This window comes from Gekko japonicus, unplaced genomic scaffold (assembly GCF_001447785.1).
Source record: "Gekko japonicus isolate JY-2015 unplaced genomic scaffold, Gekko_japonicus_V1.1 scaffold165, whole genome shotgun sequence".
In the NCBI taxonomy this organism is placed as follows: Eukaryota; Metazoa; Chordata; class Lepidosauria; order Squamata; family Gekkonidae; genus Gekko; species Gekko japonicus.
Window position 1 is genome coordinate 1,027,732 of NW_015163097.1, and position 25,066 is coordinate 1,052,797.

The 25,066-nt window shown below is 43.7% G+C and overlaps 1 protein-coding gene across 1 annotated transcript; it reads right to left on the minus strand.

Moving 5' to 3' along the window:
* Window positions 1–1,808: 1,808 nt before the first annotated feature.
* Window positions 1,809–24,284, minus strand: CEP55 (centrosomal protein 55kDa). Its single transcript, XM_015406636.1, has 9 exons — window positions 24,147–24,284; window positions 22,315–22,540; window positions 20,416–20,691; window positions 16,448–16,513; window positions 11,573–11,714; window positions 7,627–7,928; window positions 5,600–5,671; window positions 4,763–4,888; window positions 1,809–2,833 (listed from the first exon to the last, which is right to left on the minus strand). Exons 2-9 carry the CDS (start codon window positions 22,495–22,497, stop codon window positions 2,627–2,629), a joined length of 1,374 nt encoding a protein of 457 aa, XP_015262122.1. The 5' UTR covers window positions 22,498–22,540; window positions 24,147–24,284; the 3' UTR covers window positions 1,809–2,626.
* Window positions 24,285–25,066: the final 782 nt, after the last annotated feature.

Genomic DNA, 25,066 nt, shown 5'->3' on the forward strand with positions numbered 1-25,066 from the left:
TGGTTAGAAAGTGCTTCTGCTCACACAATAGGGAGCTACACGTCTGCAGATTTTCCATTCAAGCTGTGGCCCACCCCTAGCCTGAGGGTGGCAGTGCATGTGGCTACAGACGAGGGAAGTGAGCAATGTTCCCTCTAGGCCTACTTGCAGTTTTTTGGGTGCTCTTGCCAGGATACTAACATAACATATGTGGCAGCATAACATCACAGCATGGCAGCGCAATCCCAACACCTGCACACTTTTTAAAATTTTGATACTTGTTCTCCAGGTTGTTGGCAGCCCCATTCTCTGGCTGCATGTTGTGTGCATTTAGGACCTAGAAGTGACAGAGTCTTTAGAAAATGCGGAGAGTGCCCTGCATGCATGCTTCCTCTCTGTGTAAAATGAAGAAGAGGAGATTGGATATATACCCCGCCCTTCACTACCCAAAGGAGTCTCAGGGTGCGTTCAGACGGGACGTTTCAGCCGGCATAAACTGTACCGGTTGAAACCGGTGCAGTTTATGCCGGCTGAAACGCGATTACACTTACCTCCTGTTTGTGGAGCCCATCGCTGTATGCCCGTTCACACACAGTGAGCATCGGCATTTTTTAAAAAAAACACAGTTTGTGCATGCGCATAGGCAGCCATCCACAGAATGGCGATTTTCACGCATGCGCAATCTTGCAAAGTTGCCTCCCTGAGGTCCCGGACTCCTCTAAAAGTTAAACTAAGGACCTTTTCTTTTCTTTTTTAAACAAACGCCGGGGCAAAGCTTCGCCCAAGTGCATATCGCCAACCTAAAAAAAAAATGGTGGGCGAAAATCGGAAGCCTCGGGCTTCCGAACGGAAGTGGCTCTACAACGTTGGAGAGCGATCAGACGGGGGGTAAAGCGATTACAACCGTTGCACTCAGGATACCACCACTTGGGGACCTAGTGGCAGATAACAACGGTTTAAAGCTCTTTGCAACGGTTAGGGACGGAAGGCAGATGTTCGCCGTGTGAACGCCGGTAAGTACACCGATTCCAACCGGCACCTATACCGTTGCAAATGCCCCATCTGAACGCACCCTCAGAGCAGCCTACAAACTCCTTTCCCTTCCCCTCCCCACAACAGACACCCTGTGAGGTAGGCGGGGCTGAGAGAGCTCTGACAGAAACTGCTCTTTTTCAAGAACACCTCTAATAGAACTACAGCTTGCCCAAGGTCATCCAGCAGCTGCAAGTGGAGGAGTGGGGAATCAAACCCGGTTCTCCCAGATTAGAGTCTGCGCACTTAACCACCACACCAAACTGGCATTTACAGCCAAAGCTGTAACAGAGGAAGTGCACATTGGTTAAGACTTGCCTTTATAAAATTCTCCCTGGTGTCCAACCCTAAGGATACAAACTCCCAACAGGGACATCTATTCCACTGCCCAAACTAGGGATGCAAAGACAATGTCAGTAAGGAAGGAAGAGGGTATCCATACTTAAATGGGTCTCCCGTCCCTGTGCTGGCCAGAGATTCAGAAATCATTTTTATTGCGTCCCAGTATGCTCCCCGATATGGGGCTACTGGGTTAGTAGCTTAACTCTTGAATGCCCTGCTTAGGAGAACAGAAGCAAAAAATTGTGCATTGCACACAATATTTAGGAGGTATGATGATTTCAGAAAGTTTGAGAAATACTGCACTACAAACATACCATCACACAGAAGCAAAATGTCATTGTTTTTACCCTTTACTAACTATTAAAAAAGACACAGGTAGACATGCTGGCAAAGCAGATTTCATTTCATTATTTATAAAGAAATTGGGTTTTAAAAAACAGGTTCCCAAATGTATTACATTCCTTGTTACCTGCAGGATACCAGAATGCTAAGAGAGGAGTGTGTTTGTTTGGGTTCATTGTTTCTATGCACGCGCAAAAAGCATTGAATGGAAGTTGGAAAATGGGCTTTATGTTTTTCTGCTTTGCCTGTCAGCACCTCTCGTGCTTGAGAATGGACTACACACCCTCCAGAGCAATCAGAGCTGACACATTTCTCTTCCTTAAAATGTTTGAAGGTCTTGAGATGTTAAAATAGTGAAGCAGTTATATAATAGCCAATCAAATAAAACCAGATATACTGTCAGACTGAAATAGGCATGTTTGGCAGTCTTCTTCCTAACCACTTACAAAGCCACATAAAATAAGTCAAGTCAACTGAACATTTCTACCGATCTGTACACAGTGCAAATACAATCAGTAGTTTAGAATATAAGATATCATGTCTGCCTTTGGGATCATTCCTAAAAACAGTTTTATTAATTTAAAAAATCATGTTCTGTACAGTGTTCTATTTCATATGTGAAAATAGTAGTCTTTTATAATCTGTCTGCATTGGAGGCCACATGAAGCTGACACTGAAGCATGCATTATGCGCAAACCCGTCTGGCCTCATGTATGCATTGGTTCCTGCCTTCTCAATCCTCCCTTGTGCAAGAAAGGGGGAAGGCAGGAGCAAAGTATGCACACAAAGCCAGAAACAAGCCAGGTTAGTGCACAGTGTTGGCTTCACCTGCTGTCCAAATGCATCCGTCGTCAGCTGCTTTTAAAAGCTATTACTTTTTAGTTTACATATCTGGGTGTGGTAAGACACAACTACAGATCTTAACCTGTATTTAATCTGCACAGAAATCAATATGGGCTAATAACTCCCTATGCTGGCTTGTAGGGTATAGAGCTTTACATTTGGGGCACTCCAGGAAACTTTCGTCGAGAAGATTTGAATATTTCGGTGAAGAATGTTCGTCTTGAATTACCAGCTTGTCTTCAAAAGCAGTCTGGAAACTGTGCGGGCCTTCTACGCACGCATGTTCTGGGAGCTTCTGAAATATATTACATGAGCAAATGAATATTAATTTATAATCAAGGAGATTATATTGACAGTACTTCTTTATGGGAGATGAAAGCTAGACACACAACAGTGAGACGAACTACTTGCCAAGAACAGGACATCACTTTTCACCTCCTTCTATTCAAGAAGATAGTTTCAGAGGGTAGCCATGTTGGTCTGCAGTAGAACAGATAGATTTGAATCTCGTAGCACCTTAAGAGACCAACAAGATCTTTGGAGTATGAGCTTTCAAAAGTCATCTGATGAAGGGAGCTCTAACTCTTGAAAGCTCATCAACCCCCCCCCCAATCTTGCTGGTCTCAAAGGTGCTGCTAGAGTTGAATCCTGCTGCTCTGTTCAAGGAACAGAAGTGTGCTTTTTTCCAAGCCGCACCCTTAAACTTAACTTCTGTAAAGGACGAACACTAAAGAGGTCAGCCAAGGATTTCCCAGAAAAATCTATGTTGTGACAAGTAACTTGAATGAGGACCTTGAGGGGGCACCGCATAGGTTTTTGTGTGGGAGTGCCAGACATAAGGGAAAACAAGTGGGAAGCAGCAAAGATGTGTAAAGGGAGCAGAACACTTTGAAACAGATCAGGGAGGCAGAACGGAAGGAGCAAAAGTAATAGCAGCATATCAGGGCACAGTATGGCATCAAGCAACGGCAGAAATAACAAGGTCTATAGTAAAATGCAGCATAAAAATCACCTGCCTTATAGGCATCTCAGATTCAGCTACATTACAATGCTGAGCCACAGTAACAGGCTTATAGTTCACAGTTTCTTGATGAAAACGACAACTATAGAGAAAAATTAAAACCAAGGGGAGGATCCTAATGGTGTTTTCCACTTGCAGAAGACACTTCTGCTGGCAGAAAAGGGAAGCAGGTCACCAATTGCCCCTTCTCACTGCAGATCTCAACACTGATCCTGGGAGTCCACTGATCCGTTAAGGGATATCATTTCAGCAGGCTGCCATGGGAGGAAGGACAGCTCACTTACACAAGCCCCTTTCTATCGGCATTGCAAGTACGAGTAGGATCTACCTCCAAAACACTGAGAACACGACAGATGGAGAGTCTGCTAGCCGCATGTAGAAGGAAACCTAAGCGAAGCCTCCATTGACAGACGCTCCAGTTCCTGGCATCTTTGCTATCTGCTTTAAAAAGCAACAAGAAGAACCTTCCTTTTCTTAATGCTAAAAGGAATGAGGGGCCAATCTGCAAGCCAGGCTAGGTAAACATTGCCAACAAAACAGCTTAAGCTCTTCCGTGATTAAAGCAATGGCACAGGTGGTATTTTATACCTTTTTAAAGTGGACTTTTTGGCAGACAGGCTGATCAGTACGGATGGATGGGGATATTGATTAGAGGGACAGCAGCTGCATGAAATGGTAGGATCCAGTGGAGACCCTGTTGCACTTGGGACCCTAAGCTCCCATAGGTTGATGTTCTAAAACTGAAAAGCAAAGGTTCCATGGTAGGACACACATTCAAGCACGTGGAGGAACCTTATACTGAGCCAGATCACGGGAACATCAAGGCCATTATTGTCCACTCTGATTAGCTGCAGCTTTCCAGGATCTCAGGGAGGGGCCTTTCACATCAGCTACAATGATCATTTTCACTGGAGATGCCAGGGATTGTACCTGGGATCTTCTGCAAGTAAAACAGGTGCTCTACCATTGAATGAGAGCACTTCCCTAAACATTTTGTACTAGAACACAATCAGGTTCGTGTATTCTGTAGCAGAGCACTACATTCTACTGCATATGTGCACAGTCCACAGAACGTCCACCTCTGGACCTGCAGCACCCAGAAAATACTATCAGCTCTAGTTTTTGAGGCAATTAAGGTTTTCACTCCAAGCTGAAGGCAAGATAATGAAAGTAAATCCAGAAATGCTGAGCTTCACTACTCACTGCGGGCTCAAGACGTGAGATCTGCTCTTTTGCTTTGCGCAGCTCCTTAAGAAACTTATGCAACTGATGCTTTAAGTTCTGGCGATCAACTTTTTCATTCTCAAAGTCTGTTGTACATGCCTGGACCTGGCAAGAACCAATGGATGAAAGTGTAGGTTACATGAAAAGGTGTTTTAAATAGCTGATGTTTCATCTGCGTATTTGTTTCTCTAAGTGCATTCAGATCAAAATTTCTGGTTACAGATAGGCCCGCTAAGGAAGATTATATATGTTAAATTTTAATATGTTTTTATATGTTTCTAAAAATCTGTTTTAGTAACTAGTGATAATGGAGGCAAAGACAGATCTACACAAGGATGCCCTGCATTTCAAATCCTGGCTCTATTTAGAACTTGGATATCCGCAAGCCTCCGAATAGTAACAAGCAGTGTTCCCTCTAAGCTGAGTTAGTGTGAGCTAGCTCACAGGTTTTTAGCCTCCATCTCACAGGTTTTTGTCTTAGCTCAGGAAGGACGGTTCCAGAGCAAACTAATTTATGCAGTAGTCAAATCGTCTGCTCACAACTTTAATGCCAGTAGCTCACAAAGTAGCATTTTTGCTCACAAGGCTCTGCAGCTTAGAGGGAACATTGGTAACAAGCCACATTGCTATCAACAGGAACATGCAATACTTTGCTCAACATTAAGAAAAGCAATTCACTTGCTTTTACCAACTGCAACAGAACCTTGCAAATATTAAAATCAGCATTTAATATCATGGCTAGAGGTATTAGTTCAAGAAGCATCAATAAGAACAGCGGTGCATCAATAAAATGGGTACTCCAGAGTAATTTGGTACCTGTTGTTCCAAAGCTGCTATCCTGGTATGTTCCTCTTGCTCCTTTAAGAGAGATCTATGAAGCAATTCAACCTATTGAAGACCGTATAAACAATACCAAAGTATGATAAGAAGCTTCCAAATTATACAACTGTAGACATGAGAAAGCTTCCAATGGGCTGTCTACTTTGGTCCTACCACTGTATTCTGTTATACCCCGCCACCAAAGATCAGTTGAGCACAGAGAACAAATTCCCCCCCCTCTATTTCTATTGCTTCCTCAAATGTTTTTTCACCCATTAAACAAAAGGATCAAAAGCTGTGGACTCAAGCTGGGTGCATATCCAAGTGCAGATGCTTCCTCTCTCTCCACACAGCATTACTTTCAGTGGCATGTACACTTGGATGTGAAAATCAAATTCACATCTCAACATGAGTAGGTATTTGGACAGGAATCGTTTTTCTACCCAATAGCCTCTTTAAAGTACAGGGGGAAAAAAGATTTCTGCTTGCACCCTAGAGGGCAACAGTGCGTATTCTCCTGAGCACAAGGCCCTCAATCCCTTTCCAGTTGGCCACTTGCTTCCTTTCAGGTTAACTCCAACAGGAAAAGGCTTGCATATGCATACATGTGGGTTGTGTGGTGGCAGCATAAGGGCAGCCCACAAGTGGTCTTGGCTGAACATGCTGCCCAGATCCACTAGGAAGGGTACACAGCTGGTACACTGTGGTGGCACTGCTTCTGGCATCCACAGAGGCTACACTGCAAGTTCTATGTGCAGCCCCACCATGGAAGGGCAGGTGTGACCTTTGGAGAGACAGAAGTTTCTCTTCCAAAGGACGATTTTCCTGCATCCCTCCAAGGTCCCGCCCATCTGCACCCCCTCCCCTGACTCTTATTCTCTTTTGATACCAAGCATGTCCATGCACGGGATACACCTTTACTAAGACAGGGGAAAGTATTTGCCACTATATCTTTCCATCTTAAATTAGAATTTTCCTTATGTAGCCTCAATTAACATCTTGAGTGAAAAATTCTTGTTTTCAAGATAGGTAGATTGGATCTTGGACTTCAATAAGTCCTCTTAGAAATAACTCTTCTACCAGTATTCACAAACTCTATTTTGAGTAATGTTAGTGGGATTCTGTCTATGTAATTGTAACCAAGTTGTTGGTACCAGTGTTAACTGTATACAGTTTATCACATGCTTAGCAATGCCACATGGGTTCACAAAGCAGTTAAAGAAATTACTTTTCAGGAGAGAAGGACAATATGGTCACAAAACATTCTTCTGAAAGCATTATTTTAAACAGGAGAATAATTCTACTTTACTTTAGGATACATATTTTGCACATGGTGATTTTAACCACCAGTGCGATATTCTGGGAGAAGGTTTCATTCAATTTAGGTGCTAACCCCACATCTAATATTGCAAGTGAGTTGCTGCAAGTAATAACACAATTGATTTTTTTTTTACACTGTGGGAGCCAGTTACATTAACAGATAATTCCAATCTGGTATAGTCTGTTCATTTGGAAATAGTGGCACCTATCCAGCCATACAGGCTGTCCAGCAGAACGGCATTTCTGCTTGTGGAAGAGAAGGCAGCGATTTCAGCTATTTCCTTCCCCCTTCACTGCAGACTTCCATTTTGCATCCTATGCTGCTCCTGAGAGTCTGCCGATGCTTCCAGGGGGCTCAGTGGGCTGCAGTAGGAAGAGGAAGCAGGAAAGTCCTCCCCTACCATCCATGGATGGTTGAATGCACACCAGTCTCTGGACCTCTTGGTATACTTTTCACTGGAGTTTTTGGTAGTTTTAGTGCTGGGATGTGGCATTATTATTTTGGACACTGCAGTTTTTATGATTTGGGCCCCTTTCTCATTTTAGGGCATATTTTTATGCTGTTAGTCTGATGGCTGGTCTTACTGGTTGTTAGTAGTTTTAATGTTATCAAACTGTGGTTTAAAATTTGAGCTTCTGTCTGTTACCAAGGGTGCGCCAGGCGAAGGTGAAATTTCAGCTTTACAAACAAAGCATATACTTACCTGAGACACAAGAGCTTCTGTCCTTTTCCTTTCTTCTTCAAACTTTTCTCTGTTTAATTTGTTTTCATGTGTAAGTCTCTTTATTAACTCTCCTTTGATGCGGATTTCCTCCTGAAGAGCCCGCATGTTGGCTTGCTGTTCTGACTTCAGTGCATTTAAGTGAATCACCTCTCGCTGGGTTTCGTCATGCTTCATTTTTAATGCACTAAGCTCAGAATCCAGCTGGGCTACAGCAAGTCTTTCTATCTCAAGATCATTTCTGGCTGCTACCAACAGCTCTTCATAATGCATCTGCTGTTCGTCTGGGAGCCCACCACAAGAGAGAGAAATGTGGATTAGAATAACAAAAAAATACATTATTTCTGGGAAGACACTGAGCAAGTCTATGTGATGCACATTAGAAGCACAAAGGGAACAATATCAGAAGCCAGTACCAATATGATCTATTTATATATACACAGTGCTACAATTTAAGAACATCCCCTAACACTATGCTAAAACACAACAGGCTTGCTAGAAGCACTCAAGTAGTGCAATTGTACAGACTACCCTCCTTTAACTGCCTGAGCTCAGTCAGTTCAGTGCCCCTTGAAGCTCCCCACACTATGCCATTATATGAAGAAGAGGAGGGGGGAGGGGGATTGGATTTATACCCCACCCTTCACTCGGAGTCTCAGAGCAGCTCGCAATCTCCTTCCCTTCCTCTCCCCACAACAGACACCCTGTGAGGTAGGTGGGGCTGAGAGAGCTCTTTGAGAACTGCTCTCAAGAGAACTGTGGCTTGCCCAAGGTCCCCCAGCAGCTGCATGTGGAGGAGTGGGGAATCAAAGCTGGTTCTCCCAGATTAGAATCAACACTCCTAACCACTACACCAAACAGGGCACAACCCTGCTGCTATTGAAATCCAGAAGCCAGACTTCTGTTGGTTTTATTGCAGCAGGGCTGCAGTACATGGCAGCAATCTTCCATAAAACTGGGCACCAGCTGAGTACAGTCAGTGACAGAATACCTTGGTGGGGCAGCTGCCAGGGCCCCAGCTTCTGCCAGGCCTCACAGCTACCAACCCTCTGCCTACATTCCTCCTCTGCCTCCCACCCATGTGTGTCCTTTCCCCCTCTGCTCATGAGTACTTAGCCAGTGGTCCTGGCTGAACATGCTGCTCACATCCGCCAGGAAGGGTACACAGGTGGTGCACAGTGGTGGCACTGCTTCTGGCATCCAACGAGGCTGCACTGCCAGTTGCATGTGCAGCCCCACCCTGCCAGGGAAAAATCTGTGGGTGGTGCAGGTGGGCACGGGCAGTGTGTGTGGGGGCTTGTGGAGCACAGGCCAGGGGGCATAGGGATGGGTAGACAGGAATGGAAGCATAAGTGGAAGGCTGGAGGAGAGGGGGCTCTCCTTGGCACTCCCTGCCTGGGCCCCCCCAAAACATGGAACTGGCCCTGTTTGAGAGATACTCTGCCAGCACCTGCACACTCACGTGAGCAGCTCGCGTTGAAATCCAGATTCAGCTACAAAGCTCACCAAGTGCTCTTAAGCAAACCTCCTTCTCTTGCAGCCCAACACTCCACAAGATTGTCGAGAGGCTAAAACACTGCTTATACTGCTTCGAAACCCACAGAGAACAGGCACAGTACTAACCTGCTGCTTATTCGTTGTTTTATTCAAACCAGTTTCATAAATAGTGAAGCAAATGCTATTTATAGATGTTTACTTTGTCCTTCACAATAGGCTACTTTTTTGATTAACAAAAAGTTCTAGTTGAACAAAATTTAAATAGCGCATCTTTTACACTAGCAATGGACACACTGGCAGCACTGCTCTACACCTGCGATTTCCTACAATCTCTTCCTCACCTACCCTATTCTCCATTTTGCCCTGGGCAGTGCCTGACCTGTGAGGCTTTGAATGCCACTTGTGAGCTGCTCCCTTGGCAATTTCATACAGGAAGCAGCTCCAGCTGAGTCCAAACCAGCCGGAATGTTGCCATTTCTTCTGCTGCTGCTGCCAAGTAACCATCACATCAAGAAATTAACAAACACTCCTTTGACAGTTTTGGAGGAGGCACTGTATAACACTAAAGATCATTCTAAAGCAGTGGTTCTCAACCTTCCTAATGCCACGACCCTTTAATACAGTTCCTCATGTTGTGGTGACCCCCAACCATAAAATTATTTTCATTGCTACTTCATTCAGGCGGCCCCTGTGAAAGGGTCATTCGACCCCCAAAGGGGTCGCGACCCACAGGTTGAGAACCGCTGTTCTAAAGGGTCTATTAAAAGTATTTTTATTTGGGATTGATTGACATATATGTCAAAGATAAACCTGATCAACTTAAGACAGTGGGAAGTGACAATGAATTGTACTATCTCTGAAATATTATGGAAGTCAATATTTGCTAGTGGACCTGCAAACTGTTTTTATACAAAGATGAAGGAAAATCTTAATAAGTTGGTATTTTACACATTAAAAAATGTAGTACTACAAGACAACTTTTAATAAATGATGGAACTGAAGTTAATAGATTATTTGCAAATGTGGTGGGCATGTTCAATTGTAAAAAAACCCCCAAAAGTCCCTAGAGAAAATTAGCCTAAACATTAAGAGTATGTTATAGTTTCAGCTAGCAGCCCAAATTAACTCAGGCTCATCAGAGCTTGGGAGCTAAGCAAGGTTGGCTATTGTCAGTTCTTGAACGGAAGACCGCCAAGGAAGGCTGGAGCTGCTGTGTGGAAGGCGGCAAAGGCAAACCACCTCTGCTGGTCTGTTGCCTGGATCACTCCGTGGATGGGGGTCGCCATGAATTGGCTGTGACTCAAGGGCACATTCTTTTTATAGCCTCAACTCCCCCCAAATCCCAAAGTCATTCTTTTAGGCCTTGTTTCTGATTATGGACTATGGTGTTCGATATCATCTTGGCAGCTAAAGTGTTAATTGCAAAAAAAGAAATCTGAGACAAACTTGTCTATTAAACACTGAGTGACTGAAGTCTGGTAGACTGTGAACCCACTGAGACTGAGTTTATTCGCTTGAAAGACAAGAGACTATTAAAAACTTTTTAAAAAAACATGGAAACCTTTTTTGATGTTATGGTGGCAAGGACTAAAGGAATCTATCCTCGCAGGCTGAAGAATGAAGATATGCTTTTCCTACTGTCGTTTGAACACAAAGCTAATCTCTTTCATTTGACGATCTCTGGCCATTCTACAAAGTTCAACAGTTTGAAAAATCAGAAGACTCACAAACTGCTGGTCAGCTGATAAGGGAGCTGAGACCATCTCAGTGAACGAATTGTAACTTGTTAAGATTCCCGCATTTAGCCAGCATTACAAACTGGCCCTCTGGGGAAAGAGGAAGCAAGTGAGCCAGTTAACCAGGTTTGTGTCTGCTTTGTTCATGGGGCCCAAACAGAAGCTTAGTTAAGCCCACTTCCCTTGCACAAGCCATTATGAAATGAAGGAAGAGGTTTGAGTAAACCAGGTGCAAGGTAACAAAAGGGCCAATGGCCTTCCTTATCAAATCTTCCCAGAACTGTTAGTTTTATAGAAGTGTTAGTTCCTGGGAGATGCACACATGCCACGGGAGTAATTTTTTTTATGATGTATGTTTAAAACATCCACACCTAAAAAGCAACTTTTAGGCATCTGCTTCAAAACTCTAACTTGCATGATGGGTACCTTGAGCTACAATGCAATGCAAAGACTGCCATGTTACGTAGTGACAGAGTTTGGTAGCTGCCCAGTGATCACTGAATTTTTCTTCTTCGAGGCAACTGTTTTGCATTACCATGAAAACGTGTCAGAAGTGTGAGAACTAGATCTCAGTTTTATGCTTTGAAACAATATATTACCAACCCCCCCCAAAAAACCCTGACCTGGGAAATCAGCTCAATACAATATACGATTTTGATGAATTCTGTTCAGTTTGAAGGAGAGTCAGCCAATACCTTCGGTCTGGGTTTCTTTGGCTTCCTGCGGGACAACATTTTTGAACTGCTGCTCTAGTGCAAAGATCCTTGCTAAGAGGCCCTGAACATAGGCTTCCCGTTGCTGATCATATATCAGCCACTGGTGGTTTTTCTCCAAAGCCTTTAGAGGGAAAAAGAATGTTAGTCAAACAGCCAACCAGTATCCTTTCCTGTACATTAAATGCATTCCATGTGCAAACAGTCTGGAGGACAGTGTTCATTTTGAGCAGCAACATCTCGCAACTAGGGACAGGCACAAACCGAACCATGAAGCAAAATTTGTGATGAATTTTGCCCTGTTCATAGTTCGTGAAGTCAAGTTTGTGGCAGAGTGCTTGGCACAAACTTTCAACACACTTCGACATTGTTTGTGGAGGTTTGTGAGCAGATACATTCCCAGACTGTCTCCGCTCAATCAACACGTTTACAAAATTTCAAAGCAACAACCTTATCAAGCTTGGGGGGCATATAGAGGAGCATCCAGGGGAGGTCTCCTGTGACTTTGATGTTTCTGGCTTGCACAGGATCAGTTCTATATACTCCTGAACCTGCGCCTGCCAAAATGATTGAGGTTCAGTAATGTATAGAACGGATCCTGTGCAAGCTAGAGATCAGAGTCGCAGGGGACCCCTGGATGCTCCTCTATATGCCCCCCAAACTTGATACCTCTAGCTTGCACAGGATCCATTCTATACACTCCTGATCCTCCTCCTGTCAAAACGACAGCTGACAGGTGGTCGTTTTGACAGGCGCAGATTCAGGAGTGTATAGAGCAGGCCCTATACAAGCTAGAGACACCAAACTTGCAGGGGATCTCCATCTGATTCTACTTTACCTGCCTTCCAAGTTCTGCTAGTATTGGATTTACAGGGTCTGAGTTATGCCCTCCAAAGCCGGTGCCCCCAGGAAAGTGCTTTCCAGGGAAATTAGAATAAACCTTTTTTTGGAAGGCCGTAACTCGGACCCTGTAAATACAAGCGTCACCCAACTTGGAGGGCTGGTAGAGGAGAGTCAGACAGAGATCTCCTGTGAGTTTGGTATATCTAGGACACTGGGGAGCCATTCTACCAGGCCAAGAACCTCACAAACAGAACTAGTTCATAAGGCAGCTAAAAATTTGTGATGGTCCATGGTTCATGAATGGGGCACATCATGAACCACGGACCTCATTTTCCTGGTTTATGCCCATCTCTTCTAGCAACATAGAATTAAAGCTGATGTAGGGATCACAGATCTTCCCTACTCTTAGCAGTTTCACCTGATCACACAAAAATTGATTCCAGGAAAACTATGTTAGGATTATTAGGAAAGGGATTGAGAATAAAATGGACAATATTGTAATGTCCCTGTATAGATCTATGATGCTGCCTCATTTGGAATACTGTGTACAGTTCTGGTCACCATATCTCAAAAAGGACACTGCAGAGCTGGAAAAAGTACAGAGGAGGGCAACCGAGATCATTAGGGGGTTGGAGCACCTTCCCTATGACGAAAGGCTGAAGAGTCCAGGACTTTTCAGTTTAGAAAGGAGATGACTAAGTGGGGGTCATGACAGAGGTTTATAAAATTATGCATGGGGTGGAGAGAGCTGACAAAGAGAAATTTTTCTCCCCTCCCAAAATACTAGAACTTGAGGGCATCCAATTAAGCTGATGGGCAGTAGTTTCAGAACAGACAAAATGAAATACTACTTTACACAGAGAGTGATTAAAATGTGGAATTCAGTGCCAGAGGCTGTAGTGATGGCAACAGGAATAAACAGCTTTAAAAGGGGATTAGATAGATCCATGGAGGGAAACCTCCACATTCAAGTGGACCATTGGTCTGGTCCAGCAGGGCTCTCCTTATGTTCTTAACTGGGGGGCTGCAAGGAGGGACAAGGATGGCAAAATTGCTCTGTCCTCTTTGCATCAGTAGAACTCTGCTGACAGAAGAGTCAGAAAAGGAAAGGAACTGCAAACTCGCTTTTGAAGGGCTACAGTCTCTGTGCTCACATGCAAGGTATGTTTGGAACCCATGGGGTGGAATGAATTATAGAAGTTCAGACTAACCACACCCTTTCCCACATACAGAACAATCCACTTTTAATCTACCTTCAATACACTTTAACAATCGAATGGCCAGTTTTGGCAACTCGCTGTGCGGGTGTGCTCCATCACAGCTCTGATGTGAGTGCCCCGCAAACGTACCGATGGGGGGGGGGTCCGAGTTGATCTTGAACTCCGCCCCAGACCCCTTGTAGGGGGATCTCAGCCTGGGGTGCGAGAGGTGCCTCTCCCAAGGCGGAAGCCAAAGGTTGAGGCACTTTTTTGCCCCGATAGGCCTCCGCGGTACGGAGTCAGCATGGCACCAAGAGACGTACACTGGACAGAGTGTATAAGGATCCCGAGAAATGATTCTCTCTACATACCTAGTGAATGCAAGTACTAACATGAGCGAAGCTATGATCCAGCAAACAATCGATAAATCATTACTAGTAAAGCCGCCCCAAAGCCCCAAACAAGCGGAAGGGGGAGGGGAATGCCCGATCCCGAAATGACTGAGTTTAAAGCAAGAGGTTAAAAGGGCAGCTTGAAGGAAGTGGATTGCAATGAAGTGTGCGGCGGACCAGCAAGAAAGCGATAAATTCCAGACTTACGGAGAACTTTTAAACTTTCCTCTTGTATAAACAATGACACAGTGAGAGAAAAAATGGCGTTGAAAGCGAAACTTATAATACGAACTGCCAGCACAGCATCACCGGTCACCAGACCAGAAGTAACCACAGACTTTCCCAAACTGACTGCTGTAGCTTTGCGCCCTCTACTGGACCAGATGACCAACCTTAATGTCATGCGGGATATGTTGCAAAAAGAACTCAAAGAAATTTCAGTGAGAAAGAAATAAAGCGGATGTTCCTGAAGTAACAACAGAAAGCGGAAGATGGACCTGAGAAAGTGGAGGAGAACAAAGACACAGAAGAAGAAGAAGAAGAAGAGAAAGATGGGGAAGGCTGTGATACCATCTTGAAGAGTCTGACAAAACTATTTAATTCTGAAGCAGAACTAAAAATTAATTTGGACTTTAATAAGAAAGGAAATTGCAAAATAGCTTAACTCAGATAGCGTGTTGTCTATTTTAACGCATAACTTCAATTCTATGATATTTACACTTTAGCTAAAGAGATTGTGATTGCTTGCTTAACATTTTTGGTTAGTAATCTTCATGTTCTACTACTATGTTAACAGAGACGTATCAATAACTTTATATGTCTGTATTATGGATCCTTGTTACTCTTATTTTAGGTTTTTCCATTACCCTGACTCTGTAGTTTTGTAGATTAGAAAATAAAATTTTAAAGACAATGCACTTTAACAATAATTTGCATGTGGATTCTGTCATTTCACACAGTAAAATCCAGTTGCAAAGTGCATTGGAAGTGAATTGAAATCGCATTATTCAGTGTGTGTGTGAAAGTGCCACGTTTTCAGAGTTTAGTTCCAGGTTGATGGTCAAAACCCGAAAGCCTTCTTAATGGTCTTGTTACCAGTCTTAGAAAGCAATACCAAGCTTCAAGCAAAAAGGTACTACAGTACCGTCAAGGCCATTTTAGACACTTTTATTAATAAAAATACTTTCTAGTATCTATATTTTACTTTGGAACACTGATGGCAATATTTGCAAATATAAGTTTTTACTCGCTTTTGAAAAATGTTGCCAGTGATTGTCAGAACAAGTTGATGAAATCAGTGGAGTAACTTGGCAAAGGATTCCATTGCCGGTGTGCCTCAACATCCTGTTTCAAGGGTTGTACATATGAAGCTGCTGTGTATTGGGTCCAGATAGTTACGTATTGCCGTCTCTAACCTCTACCCAAGATCCTTTAACTGAAGATGGCTGAGATTGAAGCTGGGACCTTCTCTGGGGAAAACATGTCTTCTGCCACTAAGCTTTAGCCCTTTAGCAAGATGAGCTACTTTTAACTAGTACATAAAACAAGACTCCCTGTCGAGACCTGCAGTAGATTTTTATAGATGCATAAACTGACTGTTTAAGAGTATGCATGTAGTTATTACACTAAGACAAAGGTGTGATGTTTGTTATAGACACGCAAGCCAGCCACAGGACTTGACAGAAGTCTGGCTCACATGCTGTTGTCTCAGACATAATAGAAAAAGATATGGCCATGTGTACAGACCAAATCACTGGGACCTGAGTCAGTATGACCTGGCAAGTCTTTTTACTACACTAACTGTGTCTTCCCATATCTCATATCCTGAAGTCAAGGATGTGGATTTTCAAGAATATTTTGGACAGAGATAGATTTCCATTGCCCTTGAACTGACTGGATTGTGAGTTAGAACAAGTGCCAGACTCAGTTAGCAAACTAAATGAACACAGCACACACATAGTGGGACTGCCTTCTAAGCTTCACTATGTTCAATGGGACTTTTAGGTGAATGTGAACATGATCGCACTGTTAATGCAAGTGAGAGAGCTAGTTATATATAAGCATTTGTACTCCACTTCTCAGTGCATTTCAAAGTGAAAACAGTTTACAAAGTTTACAGGCTCAAAAACTGTTAGACTGGTGTTACAGCCATTACGTTACTAGTTTCGTGAATAAAAATTCATTTTTAGAAATTCTGCTTCTAAATCCTAAAAATGCACATAGTAATGGATAAGTTTCTATTAATACCATTGTCTTAGTATAGTAAGGCTGTACTCCTATGCACACTTAGGAGTACCATTTAACTCGATGGGATTTACTTTCCAGGTAAACATGCAAAGGATAGAAGGGGTAGTCTGAATTATCTGCTTTTAGAAACTTTACTACAGTTGTGAACATATGCAGGGCTCTGCACAAAATCTTACATCTTTAAGCTGGACTTCAATTTCATTCACATTTCTTTGTGATCCAGTGCAGCTCACACCAGTTTCCTGCAAACAAATGAGAAAAGGTCTGAACTTAATTTATTCACTGCAAGAATTATAAGTACACAGCCAGGGGGACTTGCTGCATGTAATACTAACACTTCCACTATTTTTCAACCACGCAGTACTAGAAGCCCTCAACTGTCTACATTTTAAAAAGTTGCAGTCTTCATACAATGACCTTAAGCATACTGAAGGCTGCTAGATTTTGAGTACTAAGATTCTATTCTGTGCTACTGCAGGCAAGGTCTTAGCTCATCATTGGATCCTCGAATGCTACCACAAGAGCAGGCAACATTTTTGTTTCATTTAAACAGCACTGTTGATACACCAACCAGAAATGCACCTAACAAGCCTGTCACTTTATAAATGTCACAGACAATGTTCTAGTGCCACCTGGCCCTTACAAATGGTACAGCTAGAAACCAAGCTTCCACATCTAATTGAGATTTTCCAGATGCTGTTCTTCAAAATGGGTGACATCAAAGAGGTATTTAGGAATGGCTTTGCACTACTGATGCCTGAATTTTGAGCATCAAGATCGCTGTCTGCTTTGCAGCTAGTAAAATCAGTTTTTTCCATGTTTGATCTTCAGTAGCAGTTTCCCAGTAACAGAACAAAGTTTGAGTCCGGTGGCACCTTTAAGATCAACGAAGTTTAATTCAGGCTATAACTTGACTCTAATTAGCCCGTCCTGGCAACTAACCCCCCTCTACCTATATGTAAGGCTCGAGGAAGTCTGTTTCAATGTATCTGAAGAAGTGTGCATGCACACGAAAGCTTAAACCCAGAATCAGTGTTCCTTCTAAGCTGAGTTAGTGTGAGCTAGCTCACAGTTTTTTTAGCCTCCAGCTCACACATTTTTGCCTTAGCTCGGGAAGGGATGGCTCCAGACCAAACTAATTTATGCAGTACCCAAACTGCTCGCTCACAACTTTAATGCCAGTAGCTCACAAAGTAGAATCTTTGCTCACAGGACTCCACAGCTTAGAGGGAGCATTGCCCAGAATTAAACTTTGTTGGTCTTAAAGGTGCCACTGGACTCAAACTTTGTTCTGTTGCTTCAAACCAACATGGCTACCCACCTGTACCTAGTTTCCAAGTAAAACACTGGAAGCTATAAGAAAACATTAAGAAACTAATTGACACATCCCTTTCATGGAAACCACATTTGGATTTGGCAAAGATTAATGCCCTGAGAACTGGGAGGACAATTGTAAAATATTATACAGCAGGTGGTGAACTTGTCACCTCGGCTATAAAGTTACATAATGCTAAAATAACAAATCAGTACTTATATGGTACGGAAATTTGGATGGACTGGATTCTCTGAGAGAATATATTCTATTCAATATGATTTTTTCCGACGCATATTGGCTAACCCCAGATGTGTTTCGGGTATAACAATGAGAGCTGAATTGGGCGAATCATTGATAGAGGCTAAGGCATGGATTAAAGCATTTCTTCTGAAAGCTGACCTTAAAATCTGAGGGAGGGTCTACCCTCCTTGGACTTTCACAAGCAGATGCATATAATAACCAATGGGATCAACTACTGGAAAAGAAAATGAAATCTCTAGGTATAACAAATGATATGGTGAAGATCATGGAGACAAAAGAAATAATTAGGCTTATTAAACTGTGCATTAAGAAATTGGATATTAATAGCACATCTGTCAGGGCTCGCAGGGTATTACCCTCCCGATGTGACTGTTGAAGTACTTTTATCAGTTGATAATACCAAAGCTCAGAAGAGCTTTTACTTTGGCCAGAATGAATTTTCTTCCGTCAGTGCTCCTGAAGGGCAGATATAAAAAAGTGCGAAATAGAATATGTAGATATTCATCAGATAAAGTTGAAACTATTGAGCATTTGATTACGGAGTGTCCTATATTTAATGAGTTGAGGGCCAGTTTAATTAGTCCTTTACTCCAAATGATGGAAAAGTCTAACAAGTCACCTGATAGTATGAGGGCACAGGTGACGTGGTTATTATCAGATACAAATGATTCTGTTACTCTATCTGTGGCAAAAATTTTATGGGAAATAATTAAACAATAATTATTTTCTGTTCAAGGCTATAGCTATATAGGGAGCTGTGGTGGCTCCAGTAGTTAAGACACTGAACTGCAGGCTGTGGAAGGTCGGTAGTTCAGCAGTTCGAGACCCGAGTGCCGCATGACGGAGTGAGCTCCCTTCTCTAGTTCCAGCTCCTGCCAACCTAGCAGTTCGAAAGCAAGAAATTGCAAGTAGATAAATAGGTACCACTTCGGCGGGAAGGTAACAGTGTTCCGTGCGCCTTGGTGTTCAGTCATGCCGGCCACATGACCACGGAAACGTCTTCGGACAGCGTTGGTCTTTGGCTTTGAAACGGAGATGAGCACCGCAACCCTAGAGTCGGATTCGACTGGCTTTCGAGCAAGGGAACCTTTACCTTTATAGCTGTATAAGCAGTGCTAGACAGACAGATGAAACCAATTATGATATAAACTCAGTCGCTGTGGAGCAAGCCAAAAAAAATTAAATAACTAGGAAGACATATTTAGGGGATCCAACAGAGTATTTTCTGCCACACAGAATACCACTTTACTACATTTCAGAATGCCCGGTCATTGCCATAAGCATTTCAGTACATAGAAAAGATTCTTAATAACATCAATATCTAGCTACACTACTATCTGCAGCTAAAAATACAGTGGAGAAACACACACACACCCCTTCCACACATACATCTCTACTCATTCCACTGGGAGAAAGTCAGTATGGTATAGTGGGAATAGTGGGTAGGTTGTATTCCCCTAGGACTGGTTGTTTTAAGGGAAATACAACCTACCTGCTCCTGGATCTGTTTATCCTCAAAATCCCAACACTTCTGTTTTGCCTGGATTAAGTTTCAGTTTGTTCATTCTCATTGCCCTTAACTGTCTTCCAGATGCCAGTTAAGTGTACACCTGGAGGTGGTCATTGTGAAAGCCAGGAGCACTCCCAGAGTGTAAGCTTGACTGGAGACTGTGCATGTGTGTATTAAGTGTCATCAGGTTGCTTCTGACTTAGTGACCCAGGACTGGAGAAACCTGGGTTCAGATCCACACATGACTATGAAGATCACCAGCTGGCCTTGTATCTTTCACACTCTGAGCCTGATCTACCTCCCAAGGTAGGATAAACTGGCTTAATTTTTGAAGCTAGCTCTGCTCCTGCAGAGCAGTACAGTTTAGGAATCACGTAAGGGCAGCCAGTCCTCCTATACTAATAACTGGAACAGGACAATCATCTCAAATGCACCACAGGATTATGGTAAAAGACAATGAAATTCAATACATAGCCTGACCCATTTAGTATGCAAATACCATCCCCTTTGTATAAGTAGAGGACATCAAACTACAGCATGATTTGCACTACAGGCAGCTTCACAGTGCAGCCTCCGCACAGCCCACCTTCCCAGTAAGCACTCCTGTTCTCCACAAATCCTCTGAATCCCAAGCCAACTATACCTCTGGCTAATTCTGAGTAGTGATGGCACTGAACCTTCGAATGGGACCGCAGGAAGAAGAACCCAGTGATTCCAAATCAGGCCCAGTTCCCTGAAGTTAGGCCGCAATTTAAAAAGCACTCTATTCAGATCTACCACCAAGTCTCTCTTTTTCTATATTAACCCTTACAGTGAATGGGAAAAGCTGCATTCATTCATGAAATGATGGGGGTGGGGAGCTGGTGAGGCCACAGATAGCCAGAGGTGAGGCCCCATTCAAATAATCTCACCTTTAAAGTTGCTCTGAACCCATTTCAGATTAAGCCTGTGAAGGCTCCCCTACCACTTCTTATGAGCAGCACTGGTTCAGTGGGAAGGGGAAGAGATTGTCTACATGTGGAAACTTGCATGATTATGTTAACTACAGGAAAACGTACCTGGGAATCTTGAACAGTTCCAGCACTGTTTTCAGGCTCTGAACACTTTGTAGCTAACTCGTTTTTCAGGCAGTCTACCTCTTCCGAGAGAGAAGTGAACAGCTGTTCTCTCTTTGCCACTTCCTTTGTATTCTTTTCCAGTTGGTTCCATAGGCTGTCAAGATCTCCATTTTTGCTTCTTTTCTTCAGCTCGGCTTTTATGTGCTGGATTTCTTTATTTTTCTCTCCCAAGATGCCCTTGTATTTTTCATTTTCCGTTTCAAGGGCAAGTATTTTCTATGTGAAATGCAAGCAGATATTTGAGTAAAGAAACCGGATTAACAACTTTGAAATGTCATATTCCTATGTGGACAGGCAAATCATACTGGCAGCTATTAACAGATCAATAATAGTGGACACGTTGCACTTTCTGCATCAGGAACTAACAAGTGTTCACTGTTCAATTAATCCCTTCCTATTGCTCTTAAGAGCCTCAAATTGGAGGCTGGATGGCACTATCTGGCATCCTGATGAATTATATGGAAGAGTGCACTAGAACAAGATACCCTATTAATGGGAATAAAAGTAACAAGGAAATTAAGCTTGTTTTGCTACCTTGAGGTATATAGCAGATTTAAGAGTATATGTGAGCTGTCATGGGGAGAGTGACTTCATGAGAGATGCCACTTCTTTATCCATTACAATGATATTGTCTCCAAATGAATAGACGCTGATGGGGTCCGAACTGGCAGAGACTGACCAAGAGAGTGGGAGTCATAATATCACTGAATGTCGCGACAGTGTGCGATTGCAATAAAAAAGGCCAACACTATGCTTGGGATTATTAGGAAGGGAACTGAAAACAAATCAGCCAGTATCATAATGCCCTTCTATAAATCGATGGTGCAATCTCATTTGGAGTACTGTGACAGTTCTGGTCACCACACTTCAGAAAGGATATTATAGCATTGGAAGAAGTGCAGAAAAGGGCAACTAGAATGATAAAAGGGTTGGAACACTTTCCCTATGAAGAAAAGCTAAAATGCTTGGGGCTCTTTAGCTTGAAGAAACGATGGCTGAAGGGTGACATGATTGAGGTTTATAAGATTATGGAAATTGTTGAGCAGTTGGGATAAAAGGAAGTACTTCTTCACCCAAAGAGTGATTAACACATGGAATTCACTGCCACAGGAGGTGGTGGCGGCTACATACATGAACGCCTTAAAGAGGGAATTAGATAAGCATATGGAGCAGAGGTCCATCAGTGGTTATTAGCCACAAGGTATAGACAGGAACTCTCAGGCTGGGGCAAGTGATGCACTGTATTCTTGGTGCTGGGGGGGGGGCAAAAGTGGCACCAGTGATGGACCTCCTGATGGCACATGGTATTTTTGGCCACTGTGTGACAGAGTGTTGGACTAGATGGGCCATTGGCCTTATCCAACATTGGTTTCTCTTGTGTTCTTAAAGCAAAAGACAAGCAGTGGCAAGTTAAAAAACGAACATTTATTTCAGCATAAGCTTTCATAAATCACCACTCACTTCCTCAAACCAATCAAATCAAATCAAGCATCCTCTTATGGGCAGGTTACGGGATGGTCAAGGCAGACAATTAATTCCATCATTAATATTTGAAAGACTAATGCTCCAGAGTTCACTTATAGATCTTGTATGACTCAACATTCCCATTCAACTGAAGGAGCAGCTCTGTGCCCCTATCGCATTGCCTATCAAGGGCTCCAAGGAAAGCCTTGGAGAGAGAAGCCACCTTTAAAAGCAATTTCTGAGTGAACCCGTGTGAACAAGCATTCGAGTTTTAAATTTAAAAGGCAGCACAAAACCACTCAATTTGTCAAAGTTTAAGTCACCTCTTACAATAGCTAGCAGGTAAAGAATGAAACAATTTTAAGTTAACATCACCTCCAAAAGCCTTTTTCTTTCTTCAGGTGTCATTTTGCTTTTGCCCTTAATGATTTCTTCCAAAGATTTTTTCAGGGCTGCATTCTCCTTTTTATATATCTGCAGCTCGGTTTCAGATTTGGAATCTCCGGACTTTAGCCTCCACTTGCTGACATTTATCTCGCTGGTGACTTTGGATGTCATCTTTAGGCTTTCTAGAAAACCATCAAGAGTTCGCTGCTTATGACTGGATATGAAAACAGCAAGAAAACACAGTAACAAACCATCAAGAACTGTTGAACATGGAGCCTCTTCATCAGTGTAGTAAGAAAAAGACACAAGTGGCATTACTCACACCGGTCAGCAGACAAGATATGGGACTCAGGCCTCCCTCACAGACTGATTCTGTTCACACTTAATCAGAAGCAAGCCTTTCGAAGTTCAGTCACACTTACTCCCAAGGCAGGATACACAGAGGACCAGAGCCTCAGTCCAGCTCCAGCCCACAAACAGATCAAAGAATAGCACACAACTCCCCCTTGCAAAGCCAAGAGAACAATCCAGTTGGAGAAGGCAGTGTTCTTTCTAGCAACTAAGCAGCAAAGAGAGCAATCCTAAATAGGTCTACTCCTAAATAGAATCCTACTCAGGTATATTCAGTGGGGCTTACTCCCAAGAAAGTGTTCTTAAGATTGCACTGAAAATTAAGCTAACTTGGGACTAGACAGCCACATTGCAGAAATAATTCTGAAGCATTTAGGAGGCCTGTTGCAGTGAAGTGTCACAAAACATGCAGTTTGTCGAACACCACTACATAAGTGGAACTTGAGTAAAAATGTAGCTCCTTCCACTATACTGTCACGTAAAGCTAGGAAGATGGCTGGAAGAAGAAACAGGAATGAGGCTTCATAAAGTTTGGTAAAAGGGTGGTGGTGGGGATTACTAACAGAACTTTAAGCTCCCCGAGGTCTACCTGTCAACTAAGGAGGAGGAGGCAGAGACAAAGTGGTTTATGTGACTGTCTGAAATCCTGCACTAAGTACTTTAAGCCAGGTACAGAGAACAGAAAGGAGCCAGAAAAATCTATCTGACCTTACGTTAACGTGACTGAGAATCTCTGGTGGATTTTGCAGCGGATAGGTATAAGGGAGGAACAGAGATGATGCAGCAAAATCATAGAAGCCGAATGCTGCAGGACTACCCTTTGAACACCACTGTTCGGGATAATGCTGGAGGACCTTGGCAAAAGAGATGCATTGCCCGTACAATGACAGCTGTTTTGACTGTGCCCAGTGCATTCTCGCTGACTTCTCCTCCAGCTACGTACAGTTAGCAGAAAGCTGATGTTGTGTCCTGACCTAGCCATGTGCTCAACCCAGTTTCAGCCGGTTCCACATGCGGACCGGTGAAGCACCTGAGCTTCGCTCCTGAACACAGTAGACGTTGGGATCCTAGTTCCCAGCCAATCGGGAACCCAGGGTCCCCAGGAGTAATCTAATCAGTGTAAATAGACCATTCACATGTGTGTGGGTGTGTTTTCCTTGGGGGCTGGGAGCTGGCTACTTTGTCTTGTTCTTCCCTGAATAAAGTATGAGAGCTGAATTCACTAAGTCTCAGTACTTTTCAGCGCGATAAGTCCCCAGATCCCTACTTGCTGAAGTTTTCAAATAACTAGGTGCTTTCGGACCTCTGAACAGAGATGGGAAGCTGCCATGCTCTGGGAGCGCCCAGACCTGATCCGTGCGAGGACAGGGGGCTTCACACCCGAAACGGCCCCGTTGGCGCGCCCGACAATTGAGGTCCGAGCACGGAAAGCCCAGCGTGCGTCTGATGGAAAGGCGGCAACTTCTTACCCGCTACCTCAGCCAGCGTCTCGGACCTCCGGAATCTGGAAGGGGCCGGTAAGGAGGACTCGGTGGACTCAGCCCGCCCGGGAGAGAGTCTACAGAGACCCCAGTTGACAAAGCGCTCGCAAGAGTGTCACCGCACCCCACTCCAAGCCAACGCCTCTTGAAGGCTGCTTCCGGGAGTTTGAATGCCGCGGCACCTCTTGACGCCATTTCCGTTTCGTTGCTGGGCGACGAGGCGGCCGCTCCCGCGAAGCCCAGGCATCAAGAGGAGGCGGAGCCGGAAGGGGGGACTCGGCGGGGAGACCCGGAGGAATAGAACGAGAGCCGAGGAGGGGGAGAAAGCTGAGCTTAGTTTAGCTTCAAGTGGGGTAGCTGTGTTGGTCAGAAGCAGCAGAACAAAGTCCAGTGGCAACTTCAAGACCGGAAAAGTTTTATTCAAAGTGTAAGCTTTCGTGTGCAAAGTACACTTCTTCAGATTCAGGATTTTATTCCAGTTTTGTCTGAAGAAGTGTGTTTTTGCGCACGAAAGCTTACACTTTGAATAAAACTTCGTTGGTCTCAGAGGTGTCCCTGGACTCAAACTTTAGTTCCGTTAGACTTCCGCTACTGGAGTGTCTTTTTGGTCTACCCCCGGGTCCGCTCCAAGCGGGAAGGTGTATTTTCCAGAAGGAGTCTTCGCGGGCGGAATGGTGTCCAGCTGAGCGAATTAACACAGGCAAACCTGTCTAAGTGAGGGTTGCCCACTTCCAGGTGGTGACTGGAGATCTCTTGGAATTGTAGCTGATCTCTAGGCAACAGATCCCCTGAAGGAAATGTCACCTTTGGAGGTGTACACAACAGGAGGGTAGGCTGTATGGAATCATATCACTGCTGAACTTCCCCTCCTCTCCAAATTCTGCCTTCCCCAGGTATGACGGACCCGG